Here is a 21,069-nt window from a genome sequence, read left to right as displayed (position 1 = left end):
GCCCCCGCCCGCTCCCCTTCCCTCGGCGCCCCCGCCCGCTCCCCTTCCCTCGGCGCCCCCGCCCGCTCCCCTTCCCTCGGCGCCCCCGCCCGCTCCCCTTCCCTCGGCGCCCCCGCCCGCTCCCCTTCCCTCGCGCCCCCTGCTCTGCTACCTGCAGTCTGAAGACTGAAATCTCTAGACACTAATGAGTCTACAGTGAAAACATTACAGATTGGGAGGCAAAAGTATGATCCAACTGTAGGCCTAGAGTGAAGGAATAATCTTAATTGGAAGACTTTTATCCTTTTAATATTTTTAACCTCTCTTTCACGTGTGTGTGTGTGTGTGTGTGTGTGTGTGTGTGTGACAGACACATTAAAGCGAGGGGGTGGGGGATTTAAATATTAGATAGTAGTTCACCAGTTGTATTTCACCTAGAATCCCGACAGTGCAGAAGGAGACCATTCAGCCCATCGATCTGCACCGACCCTCTGAAGGACCCAAATCCCATAACCCAACCTCACCTTTTGGACAATGAGGGGCAATTTAGCATAGCCAGTCCACCTAGCCTGCACATCTTTGGACTGTGGGAGGAAACCAGAACACCCGGAGAAAACCCACGTGCACTCAGGCGAAAGTTCAAACTCCATACAGACAGTCACCAAATGCTAGAATTGACCCCCGGTCCCTGGCTGCCACCACACTGCCTATTTAATTATAGTTACTGTTAATAAGTGGTTATTTGTGTTTAGATTTACAAACTTGGTGATTAGTTATTGGGCAGCCCAGGTATATTTAAAATTAATTTGTGTCAAGTGGGGCTGGAATTGACCGCGCACTAGCCCAGGGTGTTGTGACAAACTTTGCAAACTGTTCTGTAAATCATTAGAATTTGATTTAGTTAAGTCGAACTGCATTGAATCTTGCATTTTCCTATTACTTCCTTATCTGCATACAAGTGCTATTGATGAACACCCATTTGTTCATGTATTCCTTAGATGATAGCAATAAGCTTATTACAAAAAAAAACTGAAGCTGTCCACAATGTTATTTCTTTCCAAGTCTCTAGTCCCCATTCAAATTGTTTAACTTGTTTCTCTCAATACTTAACGTAGCACTATCATTTTCGTCTTGTCAAATTTCTCCCTCTTCTATTGCTCCTGAAGTTCATTTTCGTTGGGGTATAATTCCTTTATCATTAGACTTCCAGCATATATTGGTCACATTTGTGCCAATGCGCTTTGTTGATTGTGTGATAACTTGCATGAAGTGGTAATACTAAACAAGAATGTTGTTGTTGCTGATTCATGACTTTGGCCTGACAGGGAAGTGACAAACTGATATATAGCCACTGGGAATTGAAATTATTTTACTATTTGATTTGGGAGGTGCTTTTTATTACTAAGTTAATTGTGTAATATATGTTGACAATTGGCATGTGAACAGATGCTAACTTTGAACCTCACTGTGCAGTAACTGCACAGATTTAGTGCTAACTATAGCTGTAATTTCCGATCAATTCCCAACAAAAGGCTGATTGTGAACTCCTCAATAGTGAGTAAGCACAACTATTTTTGCCCATAATATGCGGAACACGCGAGATGTTGTAACTGAAAACTTTGAAACTGATAAGAATGGTGAATTTTACCACTTTTTGGCCAAGTGAGTGGATATTTTAAGTGGTGGGGCCTGTATGTCACATGAATGGCCATTGTGAATCTTGGTGGCGAGTCACTAAATTGTCTGTAGAAGGAGTCCTGTCCAAACTTGATTGCATCCAGTATCCACATTTGCACTTCTGGCACTCCCACCGCTTGGTCTTTTGTATGAATCAGTCACTGCACATGTACTGAGCCATCATGAGAATCTGGGAATGTTCATTTTTAAGCAGGTCTTTGTGCTGCCATTGGGACAAACTTTTTCAAACTTGTAAATCTCAGATCCAACATAATTCAATCAGAAACCTGGCTGATCAAGGTGTGTTTATTTACTGTTTGTTCAGGTGTCTCAGATTGTGTCCATGCCATCGAATCACTTCCCAGTAGGCAGCAACATGACCACAATCCATCTCTGCTCAGACGGGACTTACATCTATTGGATCTGGTCTCCCGCAGGCTTGAATGAGAAAACTCCCAAAGGCCATTCTGTCTTCATGGATGTCTTTGAACTGACAGTAAGATTCTGCATGTTTTTGGTTTAAAACTAAATGAGATATGTTTGTTTTATTAACCACCATGACCGTGCCTTCATTTTCCAGAATATATAATTTTTAAATCTTAAATTTATTGGATAATGCAACTGCCAATTATGTCTGGTCATGGTTTCACACTTATTTGTATGGAAGGTACCTACAGTGGATATAGTACAAGATTGTGATTTGAATAATTTGTGTAATGCGACATGTGCCATGTTCCTTCTAAGTGCTGCTTTCAAAATATTCTAAAAGATTAGTTTACTGCTTGTGAATTTGATTGCCTGCTACAATATTTTCCGTAAACTTTCACGTTACAATTACATTTTGTCTATATATTTTATAACTGTGCATTGACAGTGAACATAGAACATAGAACGATACAGCGCAGTACAGACCCTTCGGCCCTCGATGTTGCACCGACATGGAAAAAAAACTAAAGGCCATCTAACCTACACTATGCCCTTATCATCTATATGCTTATCCAATAAACTTTTAAATGCCCTCAATGTTGGCGAGTTCACTACTGTTGCAGGTAGGGCATTCCACGGCCTCACCACTCTTTGCGTAAAAAACCCACCTCTGACCTCTGTCCTATATCTATTACCCCTCAATTTAAGGCTATGTCCCCTCGTGCTAGCCACCTCCATCCGTGGGAGAAGGCTCTCGCTGTCCACCCTATCTAACCATCTGATCATTTTGTATGCCTCTATTAAGTCACCTCTTAACCTTCTTCTCTCTAACGAAAACAACCTCAAGTCCATCAGCCTTTCCTCATAAGATTTTCCCTCCATACCAGGCAACATCCTGGTAAATCTCCTCTGCACCCAATAGTTGTGCTATCACTGGATTATTAATCCAGAGACCCAGGATAATCCTCTGGGAGTGCCTGGGTTCCAATCCCACCGTGGCAGAAGATGGGATTTGAATTCAATAAAAATCTGTAATTAACACCATTGCTGATTGTCATTAAAAACACATCTGGCCCTTTGGGGAAGGAAATCAGCAGCCCTTACCTAGTCTGACCTGCACATGACTCCTGGCCCATAGTGAAACCTCTTAAATATCCTCTGAAATGGCCCAGCAAGTCACTCAGTTGTATCAAACCAGACAGTTCACTCTGCATTGACTTATGCATTGGAAATGACAACACCAAACCCAGCCATGTCGCCCTTATGAACATGTGGGGGTCTGTGCCAAAATTGGGAGAGCTAGCCAAATAACAACCGGACACAAACGTACTCATGGAATCATACCCCGCTGATGTTACCTGCAAGAGTGTCTCAAATCCTGAAGCATACCTTGAGACACTGTTTCTTAGTGGTGTATGTTTGTTGAAGTAGGGAACCAGTTCAATGAATAAAGAATATTTGTTCAAGTAAAAAAAAAGAGAAAAAAGACTAATACACACTAGGATACTTAAGTATATTGATCACTAAACATACTGTTTTATCTGAAGTTACCTCTTGTTCCCAAAAATACCCATATTTCCTGAATTCACTGAGACACCCATTTTCCCAAGCAACATCCAATTTTAGTAACTATATAGGTCAAATCCAACTAATAGTTACCACACAATACTGCTTAGGTGACCAAGTCTGGGAAATGTCTCTTCCTGGTTTAGCAAAGGCATGAAACTATCTTTGAGGAGAATATCTACCAACTGCCATGGCTCTAAAGATTAAATCGGTCAGGCCTTCGTGACTCGGACCATAATTGGAACTGGCCGATCTGACTGTTGGATGGAGAAGTTGCCTGCTTCCCCAATGAGGGTGCTAGCAGTTATACTGTTCAGCCTCTTTGATATCCCACCCTGTGGATTCGGCTGTCTACATCTTCAAATTCCTTTCCTTTAGAATTTATCATTTTTATAGCTCCACTCATCTTTGGTAAACAATATTTCTGATATGGCACCTCAAATGTTCAGATGTTTGCTAACCTTGTTATTGGGAAAACGGCATCTCATTATTCTTATAGATGCCTGCTAGCCTTTTTGTCTGTTATATTGTTTTCGTCTCGGGTTCACTGCTAATTTAGTTAATTTCCCAAATTCCTAATGCTTACAGACAATGTCCCAGATACCACCATGATAATCCCTGGGTATGCCCTGTCTCACCAGCAGGACAGACCCAGCACGTTAAGCAGCCGAGAAGAAATTGCCTTGGGAGTCCTCAACATCGACTCCTGATCCACAAAGTCTCATGTCATCAAACATGGGCAAGGAAACCTCCCTGTTACACCCCCATCAGCTGATGGATCAGTACTCCTCCATGTTGAACACCATTTGGAGGAAGCACTGAGGGTGACAAGGGCACAGAATATACTCTGGTTAGGGAACTTTAATGTCGATCAGAGGCTCGGTAGCACCATCGTTGTCCAAGCTGACCGAGTCCAAATGGACATAGCTGCTAGACTGAGTCTGCGGTAGGCAACAAGAAAAAATATACGTGACCTCATTCTCGCCAATCTGCCTGCCACAAATGCATCTGTCCTTGAGAGTATCAGTATGAGTGATTGACGCACAAACCTTGACGATGAAGCCCCATCTTCACATTGAGGATAACCTCTATTGGTGTTGTGTGGCACTAGCACTGTGCTCGATGGAATAGATCGTGAACAGACCGAGCAACTTGAGACTGGGCATCCATGAGGCACTATGGACCATCAACAGCAGCAGAATAGTACTTAACCGCAATCTGTAACCACATGGCCCAGTACCACAAAGCCAGGGATCGGCCCTGGTTCAATTAAGAATGCAAAAGGGTATGCCAGGAGCAACGCCAAACATATCAAAAAATGAGGTGTCAGCCTGGTGAAGCTACAACTCAAGACTACTTTACATGCCAAAAAGTGTAAGCAACGTGCAATAGACAGACAGGTAAGTGGTTCCACAACCAACAGTTCAGACCTAAGCCCTGCAGTCCTGCCACACCTGGTCATATAAGTAGACAACTCACTGGAGAAGGAGGCTCCAAAATATCCCCAGCCTCAATGATGGGGGAGCCCAGCATATCAGCACAAAAGATGTAAGGCTGCAGCATTTACAATAATCTTCAGCCAGGTGCTGAGTGGAGGATCCATCTCTGTCTCCAACGGTTGTCAGCATCAAAGATGCCGGTTTTCCGCCAATTCAATTCACTCCACATGATATTAAAGAATGGCTGGAGGTGCTGTAAACGGCAAATTTAATGGGCTGAGAATATTCCGGCAATAGTACTGAGGACTTGTGCTTTAGAACTGGCCACACCTCTAGTCAAGCAGTTACAATATGGCTACGCACTGGCATTTACCTGGCAATGTGGAAAATTGTCCAGGTATGCCCTGTATACACACAGGACAAATCCAAACTGACGACTACAGTCTCACCTGGCTACTCTAAAGTGATGGAAAGCATCATCAACAGTGGTATCAAATGGCACTCACCTGTTCACTGATGCTCAGTTTGGATTCCGCCAGAATCACAACTCATGACATCATCACAGCCTTGGGTTCAATCCTGGATAAAGAGCTGAATGCCAGAGGGTGAGGTGAGAGTAACTGCCCTTGATATCAAGGCAGCATTTGATCGAGTATGGTCAAAAAGCCTGAACAGTCAATTGGAATCGAAGGAGAAAGCTTGCTGCTAAATGGAGACATCCCTGGCACAAAGGAGGATGGTTGTGGTTATTGGAGGTCAATCATCTCAGTTCCAGGACATCACTGCAGGAGTTCCTCAGGGTAGTGTCTTTGGCCCAACCATGTTCAGCTGCTTCATCAATTACCTTCCTTCAATCATCAGAAGTGAGGATATTCACTGCTAATATGTTCAGCACAATTCACAACTCCTCATACTGAAGTAGTCCGTGTCCAGATACAACAAGACCTGGACGATATCCACGCATGGACTGACTAAAGTGACATGTCACATTTGTGCGAGCAGTGACCATCTCCAACAAGAGAGTGAAGCAGTACCCCAAGGCACGCAATGAATTCAACTATCAACATCCTGGGGTTACCTTTGGCCAGAAACCAAACTCGATTCACCTTATAAATACTTTGGCTGCAAGAGCAGGTCAAAGACTATGAATCATGCTGCAAGTAACTCAGCTCCTGACTCCCCAAAGGTTGTACACCATCTACAAGACACTTGCCTGGATGAGTGCTACTCTAATTACGCTCAAGAAGCTCAATGCTATCCAGAACAAAGCTGCTTGATTGGCATCCCATTTACAAGCATTCACTCCTTCCATCACCGATGCACATTGGCAATAGTGTGTACAAGATTCACTGCAGGAGGGCAGCACGGTGGCCTAGTGGTTAGCATAACCGCCTCACGGCGCTGAGGTCCCAGGTTCGATCCCGGCTCTGGGTCACTGTCCGTGTGGAGTTTGCACATTCTCCCCGTGTCTGCGTGGGTTTCGCCCCCACAACCCAAAAATGTGCGGAGTAGGTGGATTGGCCACGCTAAATTGCCCCTTAATTAAAAAAAATAATTGGCTAATCTAAAATTTTTTTTAAAAAAAAAGATTCACTGCAGGAACTCACCAGGGAAATTGGGGAGGAGAATTAAATGCTTGCGTAGCCAGCGATGTTCGCATCCCATCATTGAATTTAAAAAATCACTGGAAGAGAGGAACAAAACATTAGCCATAACTGTCAACTCCAGTATGTGTCCCTACTTTGTTCTGCTATTACAAGGTGATTGTTGCTTGCTTGTCATTTCAATTTCAGTTGGGGTATAGCTTGGAGCACACGAGAGGAAAAAAATGGCGAGGGGGAAGAGTGGAGGGAGAGAATAAAATACTTGCAGTCCTAATTAACAGGCTTGAAGGAAATTCACACATGCATAACTACTAACATTAATCTTAATTTGACAAAATCAACAAATCCAAGATAAATCCACCAGCTTCAGGAGAACACTCCTTTTACCAAAACCGGAGAAACAACCCATTAGTTGGAGAGAGCCAGACATGCTGATGTTACTGAACTGGTGAATTTTTTAGCTGATCACATCTAGAAGTTAATTCACCTTGCGGGAATTGATTAAATTTTCCAGTCATGATGAATATGGCCCAAATATTGTTTCCTGTTTCTTTATGTGGTGGTTCATTAATGAACTGAATGCTATTGACATTTTTATGCACCAATTTATTTCCTGCCAATGATCCCCTCCATCAGTGATTTATGATTCTTGAGCCATTCTTTGGCACAGTTATAATGAAGATTTTGCTGAAAATGCCAATAATTTTTCCGCATTCATTCTAAATCAGATTGCAGCTGAAAATTTTTAATATTTAAAAATGTTTTAATATTTTAAAGCGTGTGGCTTTTCAGTGAGAAAATCTCTCCAATTTGTAATTAAATGATTCGATCAGTAAGCTGGAAGGTTTGAAATGGAGATTGCAGCAGAAAAGGAGTCTTTTTGCTTTATCGTGTCTGAGCAAGCTATGAAATAGATGTCCAGCCTAATCCCACCGTTGAACTCTTGGCTTCATAGCCCTGTAAAGTTACAACGCCTCAGGCGCATATCCAAGTGTTTTTTTTTATGTTGCCAAGATTTCCGCCTCTACCAACCTTTCAGGCAGAGTTCCAGGCTCCCACCTTGCTCTGGGTGAAAAGAATGCTCCTCCACTCCAATCTAATTATTCTACTTGTATTAAGTCTATGCCCTGGCTGATGAAATATCTTTTTAAGCAAAATAAGTTTTTCCTATCCACATTATCTAGGCCCTTCTACCCTCAAACGTCTGTTTCAAAGAAACAACCTCAGACTTTCTAATCTTAGCTCAAATTCTCTATTCGTGGCAGTATTCTCAGACATTTTCAAAGTGGGGGGGGTCACGACCCACGAGTGGGTCACGGGCGGGTGTCGGGAGGGTTGCGGAGCCGTCCATCGTGGCATTCCTGATCGTGGGAATTCACGCGCAACAGCTGGCTTTTAACAATGCCGGCTGCGAGCGACTTTGAAAATGACGGCTGCGACCAGCTAAAAAATGCGGGTATACTGCCCATGCTTGCCCACTCATCACTGTGCATGCGGCCCAAGAGTATTGGGACCTGAACCCGGGTTCAAAGTGCGATAGCAGTGGCTGACTGCGTGGTGATCACAGGTGATGGACAAGGCTATGACCTCTACCTGTTTTGCATCCCTAAACATTACTCATGATCTGGAGAGCGTATATGTTCCTCATGGTTTAATCAACGTTTGGCAAAGGCTATAATGAAAACCATGGGAAATCACCACATCTTGCCCTCTGTGTGCTGAAGGGTGGTTATAAGTTTTTTGCTGACCTTTTAGACTATATTAAAATATTGAATCGAAACCGTGACCAGTCAATCCTAATGGCGGTGGACTTCATCTGCTTGAAGAGTTACTGTAGTGATCAGTCAACAGGGGAGCTACTCCGAGTTTACGAACTGAGGTGCGAAATCCACGCTTTCCTCCTCGAGAAATTGTCCTCTCTGGCTGATTTGTTTGCTGATGAAACTTGGATGCTAACTATGTCTTACCTCTCCTCCTGTGAACCTGATTGGAGTGAGATCGAGATGATCAAGCTGGCTCACCTCTCACATTAAAGGTAAGAGAAAATGGTGGGTTGGGAAGGTCGCCTGGCGTGGGTCACGAAGGTTGGCTGGTTGGTAAAAATGGGTTGCTGGAAAACAAGTTTGAAAAACACTGCATTATCTTACAAGTTCGATTATCTGCATTATCTCACAAGTTCGATTTCTCATTGCATGCACACCTGACTAGTCCATTCATATCGTAACTGCAGTCGACTATTTCTTCCTCACTATTAGCCGTATGAGCAATGTTCATACTGTCTGCAAATTTCTTAAACCATGTCCTCTGCATTTAAGTCCAAGTTATTGATATTTACCACAAGCAGCATAGAATTCAATACGGAGCCCTGAAAAACAACGCTGGAAATAGCTTTGCAATCATAAAAATATTTGTTGATCGTAACCCTGTTTCCTGACACTGAACCTGTTTTTGGTTCAACCTGTCACTTTTCCTTGGATTTGAGGAGCTTTTAATTTCCTCAATGGTCTGCTATGTAGGACCATTTTGAAAAACTTGCTAAAATCCATGTAAACCACATGAATCAAGTCATCAACCCTCCTTGTTACCTCAAATTCAAGCAAGTTAGTCAGACATGGTTTTATCTTAACCTCACACTGACTGCCCTTGATGAATTATTTTCAGATGATGGTTTATACCCTGTCTCAGATTATTTTTCAATAGTTAGACCACCACCCAGGTTAGGTTAACTGACCTGTAATCACTGGGGATTTCCCTCCCTCCCTTTTTAAACAATAATACAATGTTAGCAATCCTCTGGACCTACGCCTGCAGCCAGAGAGGATTGGGAAATGATGGCCAGAGGTTCTGCAATCTATTCCCTTGCTTCTGTTAACAGCCTGAGAAACATTTAATCTGGGCCTTGTGATTTATTAACTTTCAAGAATTAAAACATCTTGACATTTCCTTCCTCTCTATTTATTGCATCCAATTTTTCACACCCCTCCTTAACAGTTAAAATATGCAAAGTATTTGTTGAGAACCATGTCCATGTCTTCTGCCTCAACACACAAGATACCTTTTTTGTCTCTACTTGATCCTACACTTAGTTATCTTGTTGCTCTTTATGTACTTATAAAGTATCTTTGGGGTTAACCTTGACTTTACTTCCCAATATTTTTTTGTACCCTGCCTTGCTTTCCAAATTTCCTTTTTTAATTTCACCCCTGAACTGTTTCTACACTCTGCATTCTGCAGCATTGAGTTTTAATCTGCATGAATTTTCCTTTTTTTGCCTAACCCTCTTTCACATCAAGTGGGTCTAGATTTCAGAGTCTTATTTTCATTTTAGGAACATTTGTTTTGAAGTTCTTCACCTTGAATGCCTCTCCCACTGATACTGAGTCACTTTCAAGTAGCTGTTTTCAACCCACTTTTGCCAAATCACATTTCAGCTAAGCAAAAGTGGCTTTTTCCCAATTTAAAACTTTTGTTTTTTGTCGATCTTTATTCTTTTCCATAAATATTCTAAACTTAACTTAATTATAATCACTGTCATTGAAATACCCTCCTACTGAAAACCCCTCCAACTGCCCAGATTTGTTTTGTACAACTAAGCTGACAAATTGTCCTACACTGTCTATGTACCAGCTAAGAAAATGTCCCTGAAAGGGGAAAAATTGGTTATCCTCCATACCTTATCACACTTAATAACACCTCAGGGACTGTAGTAGTTCAAGAAGACAGCTCATCACCATCTTCTGAAGGGCAACTAGGGATGGGCAATAAATACTGGCCTATCCAGCAACGCCCCCATCACGTAAATGAATTTTTTTTAAAAATCAGTATAGATGGTATTTTTGTTTTTGCACTTCTCAGCAACTCTGCATACATATTTGTTCTTCAGTCTCCCTCAAACTATTTGGAGGTCACTAGTAAACTCTCGGCAGTGTGACTTACCTTTATTTGTTCTTGAGTTCAACCTATGAAGCCTCATTTAATGCTCATTTTCATATCAGCCCTCCTCTAACTGTAGTAATTTCTTTAACCAATATAGTGCCCCTTCCATTTTTAATCCCGTCTGAAAATACCCTCCTTGTAACTGAGAAGTGTTGAGCTTTTTGAGCCATATTTCAGAAATAACTATGATCTACTTCCAAGTGGCTCTGGCACAGATCTGACCCTAATTCAACCACAACTACTAAAATTTGTGTACAATGTCAAAATGTATTCACTCATCTCCTTGCACTGAAGTATATATCCCACTGCTCACTGAGCAGCTTCTTTTATTTATTCTCTAACCTTCAGCTATTTCTTAAAAGTAGATTTATTGAGGTTTTACATTTTAACAAACAACGTAACAAAACCACATAAGTGATACAGCACAACAAGCAAAACAAAAGGCTCAGCGTACATGGATATGGAGAGAGGTCAAGGGAATAGCAGTATAATGAGCTCAATACAATCATTAGACATAATTTGACACTTCTGTAAGCCCAACCAGAGAACAAGGGAGAAACAGGATAAAGCCATGAAAACATAGTAAAGTGGTACACATCTTCCCACGCGGCGAATGCTCACAATTGCCTCCAGAATTCAGGATAAATGTTTTACGCCATGTTCATGCGTGCACCAGTATATATTTCCCTCTATTCCAGCAGTGCCAGAGGTTCCAATGGCACACTGCAACCTCCTCCTCGGATGCCAGACCCATCTGCACCCATGTGGGAACCAATCACGGATTCTTTATACCTTATTATTTAAGGAAAAATACAATGAAAAAACACCGGAACCCCAATTATAAAAGGGTGTTACATATCACAATGCAACGTAACCTCAATCTCGGGACCAATATCATTCCACACATTTATACATAGAGAACCAGCAGCAACATGTATAGATTATGATCTTTGCCGTCAACATCTCCCAAGAAAAGAAAAAGGAAGGAGAACTAGAACTAACAAATGCAGATCACAGGATAACAAAGGATCAAGACTCCACTGTGGGCCTGTAATTGCCCCGGCGCATGGCTATCACCCATTAATGGAGAAGCTGCTCATTCAAACAAGAAAGTGTCCCGACCATTATGAGGGCAACAGGACATTGATCAAACTACAGGGCTCTACTCAACTCCAAGCCCCCATTCACAGAAGAAACAAATCAGAGCCTCTCGCGATGTGCCAAAAAAGTGCCTTCGAGAAGGAACATCCCAAGATCCAAGGGGCAATATGATGCCAACAACACAGTACCGGACCTGGCCTAGTCAGCACATCTGACATACAGGAATCAGGACCTCCAGCATACCCCAAAACCTACCCCTCAGCTGGTCCTGCACCTCTCCAACCACACCCAGGGCAGTGCACCACCTCCATTTACACACAAAAAAAGATTACACCAGCCCCAGCTGGGGATACCTGATCACCGAAGAGAAGCAGCATTAAGACACCTGATAATTAGGCGCCCTATGATGTAATTGCCAAAATAATTGACAATATAATCACAAGGGGTAACACACAAGAATATTGAAGAATTGCAGGATAATACCATCTATGTTGCTCGACAAGGCCAAAGCCATGACGGTCATCAATCACTCCTGAGGATCTCTTGAGGATACCACAGAATGAACCACCTTCACTTCCACCATGCCACCGCCCCGGAGCCCAAGCGGTCATAGCCTAGGCCTCCATCCCCTCAGGACGAGCATCAAGAACATGATAATATAGGGCAGTGGTCGTGGGCCCAAATGACTCCGGGTCTCAAAGACCGGATACACTGTGCTCCATCGAATCTGATATGCCCAACCTCCAGATCAAGATTACTAAAGCATGGCAGTCAATTTTCAAATTCAATCAGGAACTATCTGAGAAGTTTAACTCAAATCTCTACTGAGTTTTAGTGTTGCGAGACTTCACTGGATGCGCATGGTAGATCTCTACAATAGATGACACATCATGCAGCAGGATCTCAATGAATCAAAGGCCGGCCCTCACCTGAGAAAGTGCTCTTTATCGAAGACAAGGATTCTTTCCTGCACCTCCACTGTTCTCCCAAGGATTACCTTGCAATTCCTCAAACTCAGCTCCAAAGTCCTTCACACAAAGCCAAGGTCCTCATCCAGAGCAATATTCTCAATGCCAGTTATCATCCCATTGCACACCACACCGAGGCGAAGGCCTGTTCACAAGCTGTGCCCCACCTCAGCCCACTCCGACAGGATTCTCTACGATTTAACTCTGCTCCTCACCATAAAACTCCAATCAGGATCAACCAGCGACATAGTGGAAGACATGCATCCCAAAAAAAAATGAAATGTGCACCAAGATAAAATAATGGACGAAAAGGCGAACGGGGCCAGAGCTAGCGAAAACGTAGCCACTCTTGCACACTCATGATGTGACCCCTCAAAATTCAGCAATGTTAGTCGGAGACTTGACCTAAAATGTGGACTGAACACACCCACCATCTTATTTTTTTTCCTTCGTAACTTGACTAGGCAAGGTGAGGGGCCGCATCAAATGGCCTAGTCACGCCCAACTTGGGATGCAACAAGACCGTTAAAGCTCACGAGAGGTCTCTTGCGAGATTGACAACGCTCGGAACACATTGCAAAGTCTTATTCGATCTTGCGAGATGTAATCTGGATCTTGTCCTCAATGGGCGGGATCCAGATTTGCATATTTAAGTGAACAGTTAGGCTCACTTAAATATGTCGACGCCGGATTCTCCCTCGGCTTGGGATCGAACACCTGTGCCTGGGAGACCTCATTAAACGTGGACCAGGCGTAACAGCACCTGGAGAGCTATCCCAGACCATTGGAGGCCCCCGGGTTGTCGGGCTCTGGGTAGGGCAGTACACGCTCTGGCTCTGGGCACTGGCAGCCTGGCATCTTGGCACGACCACCCGTTCACCCTGGCAGTACTATCCTGACTGGCAGGCGCACTGCCAGGGTGTCAGGCCGGCAGTGTCAAGTTGCCAGGGTGCCAGGTTGGCACTGCCAGGGATCAGGCCATGGGGATCAGGACCTTATGAAGTGGGGTGAGGGGGGCTCGCGGGCCCCGTAACAGGTAAGTTGGGGTGGTGAGGGGGTCCTGGAAATTGGAAATAAAAACAAAATGCTGGAAATACTCAGCGCAGGTCGCATCTGTGGAAAGAGAAACAGAGTTGGTGTTTTAGGTCAATAACTTTCATCCTTTTCAGTTCTGCTTGTTGGAAGCAAGTTGATAGCTCAGTGGTTAGCACTGTTGCTTCACAATACCAGGGACCCGGGTTTGATTTCCGGCTCGGATCACTGTCTGTGCGGAGTCTGCACGTTCTCCCCGTGTCTGCGTGGGTTTCCTCCGGATGCTCCGGTTTCCTGCCACAAGTCCTGAAAGACGTGCTTGTTAGGTGAATTGGACATTCTGAATTTTCTCTGTGTACCTAAACAGGCACCATAGTGTGGCGACTAGGGGATTTTCACAGTAACTTCATTGTAGTGTTTATGTAAGCCTACTTTGTTCTTTGTTCCTTGTACTTCTGACACTAATAATGATTACTATTAGTTGTCGGCAAGTGATGGACTCGACAACTTTGGAGCATGTCAGTGCAGAATTATATCGGGATTTATGCTTTAATGTACTTTGTATGATGTGTTAAATCTTCTTGCAGTGATGACACTTGAGTTTCGGTTGTAGGTGCAAAATGAGAGCTGCACAGCTTGCCCTCTCCAGGAACGAACCATCTTAACCAGAAAAGAGGGGGAATCTGCAAAAAGTATAAATGAGATGTTACTGAGTCGACTTTCCCGATATCGTGGCTCCCCATCCGCTACATTGGCTGCTCTTACTGGCTCCACAATTACCAACACGTTGAAGGAAGACCATTCTGGTAAGAAACATATTTTAAAAAATGATCCTGTGGGCCTAAAACATTTGTTTTGCTAGCTGACCGTGTTGAAGTTCAGCTCTTGTTTTTCTTTAAATGTGGTACGCATGTGAATTCTTTGTCTGGAAAGAGACTGACATGGTAGTGTAATGAATGGCATCTCTTGTGGTGGATATGACAGTCTTGAGTTAGAGAGGTTCAGGATAGTTTTAATCCAAATATCAGAGTACGAGTGCACAGTTCAAAATAACTCCTTGTTTGTTACTGAGTAAATATCTAAATCTAAATATCTGAGGTGTAGAAAATGATAACATCACATTTCAGTGAATTGGTAATATTTGTAATTTTGGTTTGAGGTACATTGAACAAAGCTTAACTTCAGCTGTTCCAAACCAGATAAGTAATGGAATGGTTGATATTTAACATTGGAGTATACCAAAGTGTTCAAATTGTTCCAATCCCCAACATTCTTGACCTTCACTAAATAATGTTTATGACAGTAACAGGAAAGAATGGAAATAGGAGGAAGTGATTAGTATTTGAATTATTTTAAGTCTACTGTTCTGATTGACAAGATTAGTTGCTATACACAAAATAATTGCAAATCAACATTTAGAAGTCCTAGAAAAATAAAATAGCATGAGCTTTCCCTGTTCATTCTGATTAATTAACAAAAAATATTTATCTTCCCTGAAAGATGTTACTTTAATTTGACGAGATTGGGGATAAGGGCAATTTCAAAGCAGGATAGTGTCCAATTTAGAAATTGGCCTTTTGATGCCAATATGCAAACCAACCCACATTGAATCTCTTTATAGTTTTCCTAATTTTCCGTAGTGATGGGTCAGGCTAACATGTCAAACTTTGCAGATTTTTAAAAAAATTCAAAGTACCCAATTCTTTTTTTTTCAATTAAGGGGCAATTTAGTGTGGCCAATCCACCTACTCTGCACAGCTTTGGGTTGTGGGGGTGAAACCCACGCAGACATAGGGAACATGTGCAAACTCCACACGGACAGTGACCCGTTGGATTACCCGTTGGCCGGTATCGAACTCGGGTCTTCGGCGCTGTGTTTTCAGATGAAATTTAGAACAATTGTGGCAGAAAGTTACCTAGCTGTGAGTCAATTAAAACAATTGACTTAAAAATTGCTCCATATTAAATATTTTCCCACTTATTTTAAACCACCCTTGGATTTTTTCCACTTGTCGAGGGCTGCCTAATCAGCATGCAAATCTGTTCAGTTTCAGAAGCACAATAACGTTGGTTGATCAGAATTTCTTTTGAATCACCACTCCCTTGACTGTCATCAGGAACGTTGTTCAGTGGAGGATTTGATGGCTTTCTGATACTTCACCCCTCTGTATGCCCTCAGAAGTTTAGTAATACTTCAGCAACGATTATCAAGCAGCCAGCTTCATGCATGCTTTTTCTTCTCTTTCCAAACTTGTACGGCGCAGACACTTGAAATGTTCTGTTTTGGTACTGGGCTGAATTATGCTGTTTATGTGCATTTGATGTGAAGAGATTTTCTTATCTCTTCATTGGGTTTTGTACAGCGCGTTGCAAGTTTTAAGGATTTTAACATTGAGTTCAAAACATTGAAATTTGTTTTAAATTTGAGAATATTGCAAGCTAACAAAATTTTGGATTCCTTGTATGGGGCTTCCAATCATTCTTTCTAACTGTTTAGAAATATAATTTAAAATGAAAGCCTTATCTTGAGATGGTCCAGAATACAAAGGTTAATATGTGGGAGAAAATAGGTTTCTTTGAGTATTGTACCTCGGGTACTTAAAATTGCTGACATATTTTTGTAAGAGGAGAAGATATCCAACACAGCTTTGTTTGTACTGAATAGTATTAGTCGGAGTTTTATTGTGGCATTCTTTCCGAAGAAGGATATTGGCACCTCATGTAAAATATCTCCATCCAAAACTTCCACAGCCTACAGATTACATCCAACAAGTGCAAACTCTTGATCATGCTGCGCATTATTTTTGCTATTGCTGATTTTTGGAAGTGGACAGGGCCAGGGTGTGCAAGATATCTAGGAAGAGGAAGAGAACCTTGTGTTCCAAAGTACAATTAATACTGTTGTCCCCACTTAGGACGTTCACCGAAAGCTCATTAGTTAGTGTTATTTCAGTTGGTAAAAAGTCAGACATGCACAGAGGAATTCACATTATTAAAACTGAGGATTTTGAGCTCACTAATAAGTACAAGAGAGTTTCTGATAGATGTAAGCGGATTAAATATGCCACATGCACTCGGCAAGAGATCATTGAGGATTAGTAGCATCTTCAGGATTACAGTAAACAGCCTTTCCAGAGAAACCTTTTCTCAGTTTTTAAGAAGGAGGATATGGTGGGGGAAGATGGTATTGGAACAAGAATGCTGCTCATCATTTTGTATTCTTGCCTCAGCAGCATATTTCTTCCTTCAGCTGGAGAATCTGGAGTCCGACATTCCTGAAATGAGTTCTGCTCTAACCAGAAGGATGTGTAATCGTAATAAACTGAATAATATTTGTACTGTGTGCCTATCCCACCGCATCAGAACCACAGATTTCAATCAGTGGAAGAGATGTTGGAACTAGAGATTTGGAGGGTGCGTGCTCAGAAGTAGTGGGATTGCAGAGATAAGATGGGGTCATGTCATAGAGCGGCCTGAAAATCAAAATGAAGATTTTCAGCTGATTCATTAAAAAAGCCAATGTGTGTTGTTGTACAGGCCATGATGTGGAATAGAATAAAAGTGAAAGAGTTCAGCATGATTTGGAGTTTATGTATGATACGTCTTGGGAGGATAAGAGCGTTGGAAAAATGGAATAAAAACAGACCATGTGGTCTGGAGAGAGAAACAGTCAGCATTTCAGACTGAATTTTGTTCTGATGGAAGACCTGAGATTTTCCAGTATTTTCTGTTCTTGTTTCAGGTTTACAGCATTAGTATTTAGCTTTTGTCTTGCAAAAATGGAACTAATGGTTCAATGTGGACCATAAGACATAGGAGCAGAATTAGGCCACTCGGTCCATCGACTCATAGAATCTCATAGATGCCAATACATTACAGAAGCCATGGGCCATTTGGCTCATGGGATCTACACCAACCCTCTGAAAGAGCACCTATACACCCATTCCCCTGACCTCTTCCTGTTACCCCACCCAACCGTTGGACACTAAGGGGCAATTTTAACAATCACAGCCAATCCACCAAATCCTGCACGTTTTAGGACTGTGGGAGGACACCTGAGTATCCAGAGGAAACCCACGGAGATGCTGGGAGAACGTGCAAACTCCACTCAGACAGTCACCCAAGACCAGAATTGAACCCAAGTCCCTGGCAATGAAAGGTAGCAGTGCCAGCCACTGCCACTCATTTTTATTTCTTGTCCCATTTCCTGCACGAACGAACATTGCAGGAATGGCGTCCCGATCTCTAGATCCCCCTCCCACCCCAAGCCTCCAGAATGCCCCAACCCAACAATAAGGGGGAAATGGAGGCCCCCCATCGAATCGGACAGAATGGCTGTTGTCATGGCTGTGGGTTCCAGATTACGGAGTACTACTTGTCTAACAGGCAGAAATGAATGCCGTGAAAGGGAAGTGAAGTTGGCTTTTGAGCCAAAAGAGTGAGCCTTATTTACGTATGTCATCAAGAGCAACATGTAGATGAAGAGGAGGAGAGGGAAAACAATCAGTGCTGATCACAAGAATTGTAATGAGGTAACAAGCTATGAATTTGTTCTCCTACCTCTCTTCTGCATCAGAGTTAGTTGAAGAATTCATCCCACTGATTTCAGGAGGTGAAATTTGAAGCTGCAAACCAGTTGGTGGTGGAAATAGCAGGAGGCTGAACAATGAAAATGATTCTGTCTGTACTCACAGTAGGATTGTGAATAATGAACCAACAACTCTCGTCGGTTGTGGCAAGGCTTAGACAGCATAATGGCTACAAAGCAAAACTCGGGGAAGTGGGCCTGTGTGGCAAGGCTTAGACAACATAACGGCTACAAAGCAAAGCCTGGGGAAGTGGGCCTATGTGGGGAGCTCTTTCAGTGGGTAGGTGCAGGCTCAATGGGCCAAATGGCCTCCTGCACTGTAGAGATTCTATGATTCTAACTGCCCCAGCAGCCTCCGACATATCCATACCAACCGTCACAGCTTCCGAAGTCTGATCGGCCTTGAAAGTGAACCCTTGGAAAGCAATGGGTCCTAATGGAGTCCCTGGTTGTGCACTCTGATCCTGTGTGGACCAACTGCCGGATGTGTTCACGGACATCTTCAACCTCTCACTACTCAGTTCCAAGGTTCCCACTTGCTTCAAGAAGACCACTATCATACTGGTGCCAAAGATGAACCAGGCAACGTGCCTCAACAACTACCGTCCGATGGCCTTGACATCTATCATTAAGAAGTGCTTTGAGAGGTTGGTCATGTGATACATCAACTCCATACTCCCAGAATGCCTTGATCCTCTGCAATTCGCACACTGCTGGTCCACAGCAGGTACCATCTCCCTGGCCCTCCACCTCAACAACAAGAACTCCTATGTCAGTGATGTAGGAGCAGTTTTAAGACCTGTGTATTGAGTCAGCTTCCACGTGGGGTTATTCCCTGTGGCCCAGCTCAGTACAGAGAGGAACAAAACACCACAACCTGGACAAGATCGCTTATTTAATCAAGCTGGTTATGTGTACATGGAGAACAGACTGGATATCAGCCAAGACCTGTTCTGCCGAACAAAGACCCGATCACAGTAATTATACAACGTTCAAAAATCAATAGCCCACCCCAGTTGGACGCGATCCAATCCCTGAAGCTGCTACTTTTAAACTTATCCAATAGAATTGCAAGCAGTGTTCAAACTTCACCCAATAGAATCGCAAGCAGCGCATGATTGATCCTCATCCTGACAGCTGCTTGCACTGACTGTTTGTGAGAAACCGAACAACAGAACCAGAACCCTGAATTGTTTCACATAGACAAGATGTCAGAAGTAATGTCCTTTTGGTCAAGTTAGCTATCCTAAATCCGATTTGATTACTTATCACTGCTATGTCCTAAAAATACATGTTTAATGGTTGATAATGATTACTCAGTCCTATAATTCATCTCAATCCTACTCTAGTGGCATGCTAACGATTCAGTTTTAAGAGGTATCATCGCTGAACCCCCCCCCACTTCAGTCAGACTCCTATTCATTGACTACATCTCCGCGTTCAACACCATAATCCCAGCCAAGCTCATATCGAAACTTGAAAACCTAGGACTTGGCTCCTCCCTCTGTAACTGGATCCCTGACTTCCTGACCCAAAAAACCACAATCAGTAAGAATGAACAACAATACCTCCACCACACTAGCCCTCAATACCGGGGCCCTGCAAGGCTGCATGCTTAACCCCCCTATTATATTCCCTATATACACACAACTGTGTGGCAAAATTTGGCTGGCAGGGGCTGGCTTAGCACACTGGGCTAAATTGCTGGCTTTTAAAGCAGACCAAGGCAGGCCAGCAGCACGGTTCAATTCCCGTACCAGCCTCCCCGAACAGGCGCAGGACTGTTGCGACTAGAGGCTTTTCACAGTAACTTCATTGAAGCCTACCCTTGACAATAAGCGATTTTCATTTCATTTCATCTACGCTGATGACACGACTGTAGTGGGTTGGATCTCGAACAGCGATGAGTCAGAGTATAGGAGAGCGATAGAGAACCAAGTGGCATGGTGTAATGGCAACAATCTCTCCCTCAACATCAGCAAATCTAAGGAGATGGTCATTGACTTCAGGAAGCGAAGTATCGTACACTGTCTGCATCAATGGTGCCGAGATGGAGGTGGCTTCAAACTTCCAGAAGTGCACATCACGAACCATCTGTTCTGATCCACCCGCGTCGACGCTATGATCAAGAATGCACAACAAAACCTGGAAACTAAGGAAATTTGACATGTCCACATTGACTCATAGCAATCTTTACAGATGACCATAGAAAGCATCCCATCTGGCTGCATCACAGCCTGGTATGTCAACTGCTCGGCCCAAGACCGTAAGAAACTGCAGAGAGTTGTGAACACAGCCCAGTCCATCACACAAAACCACTTCCCATCGATTGACTCTGTCTACACTTCCGCTGTCTTGGGAAAGCGGGCAGCATAATCAAAGAGCCCTCCCACCCAGCTTATTCTCTCTTCCAACCTCTTCCATCGGGCAGGAGATATAAAAGTCTGAGAATATGCACTAACAGGTTCAAAAACAGCTTCCCTGCTTTTGCCAAACTCCTGAAAGATCCTCTCATGGACTGAATTGATCTCTCCACATATCTTCTCTACTGAGTAGTATTACACTCCGCATGCTTCACCTGTTGCCTGTGTCTATGTATTTAATTTGTGTATTTATCGTATGTATTATGTTTTTTCATGTCTGTTGAATAATACCAGAAAGGAAGGCTCATGTGCTCATCCTAGCCAAATTCAACAAAAAAGTTATAGGTCAGGTGAACTCCATAATATACATTGGAATTTCCTAAACCGTGG

The 21,069-nt window shown here is 43.1% G+C and overlaps 1 protein-coding gene across 1 annotated transcript in view; it reads left to right on the top strand.

Moving 5' to 3' along the window:
• Positions 1-21,069, top strand: part of LOC119951523 (probable E3 ubiquitin-protein ligase HECTD4) — a 415,771-nt gene that overhangs the window by 134,174 nt on the left and 260,528 nt on the right. The window contains 2 exon segments of the mRNA XM_038774748.1: positions 1,982-2,152; positions 14,342-14,534. Coding sequence (XP_038630676.1) covers positions 1,982-2,152; positions 14,342-14,534 — 364 coding nt within the window.

This window comes from Scyliorhinus canicula, chromosome 1 (genome assembly GCF_902713615.1).
Source record: "Scyliorhinus canicula chromosome 1, sScyCan1.1, whole genome shotgun sequence".
Taxonomy (NCBI): domain Eukaryota; kingdom Metazoa; phylum Chordata; class Chondrichthyes; order Carcharhiniformes; family Scyliorhinidae; genus Scyliorhinus; species Scyliorhinus canicula.
This window is presented reverse-complemented; position numbering and strand designations above follow the sequence as displayed.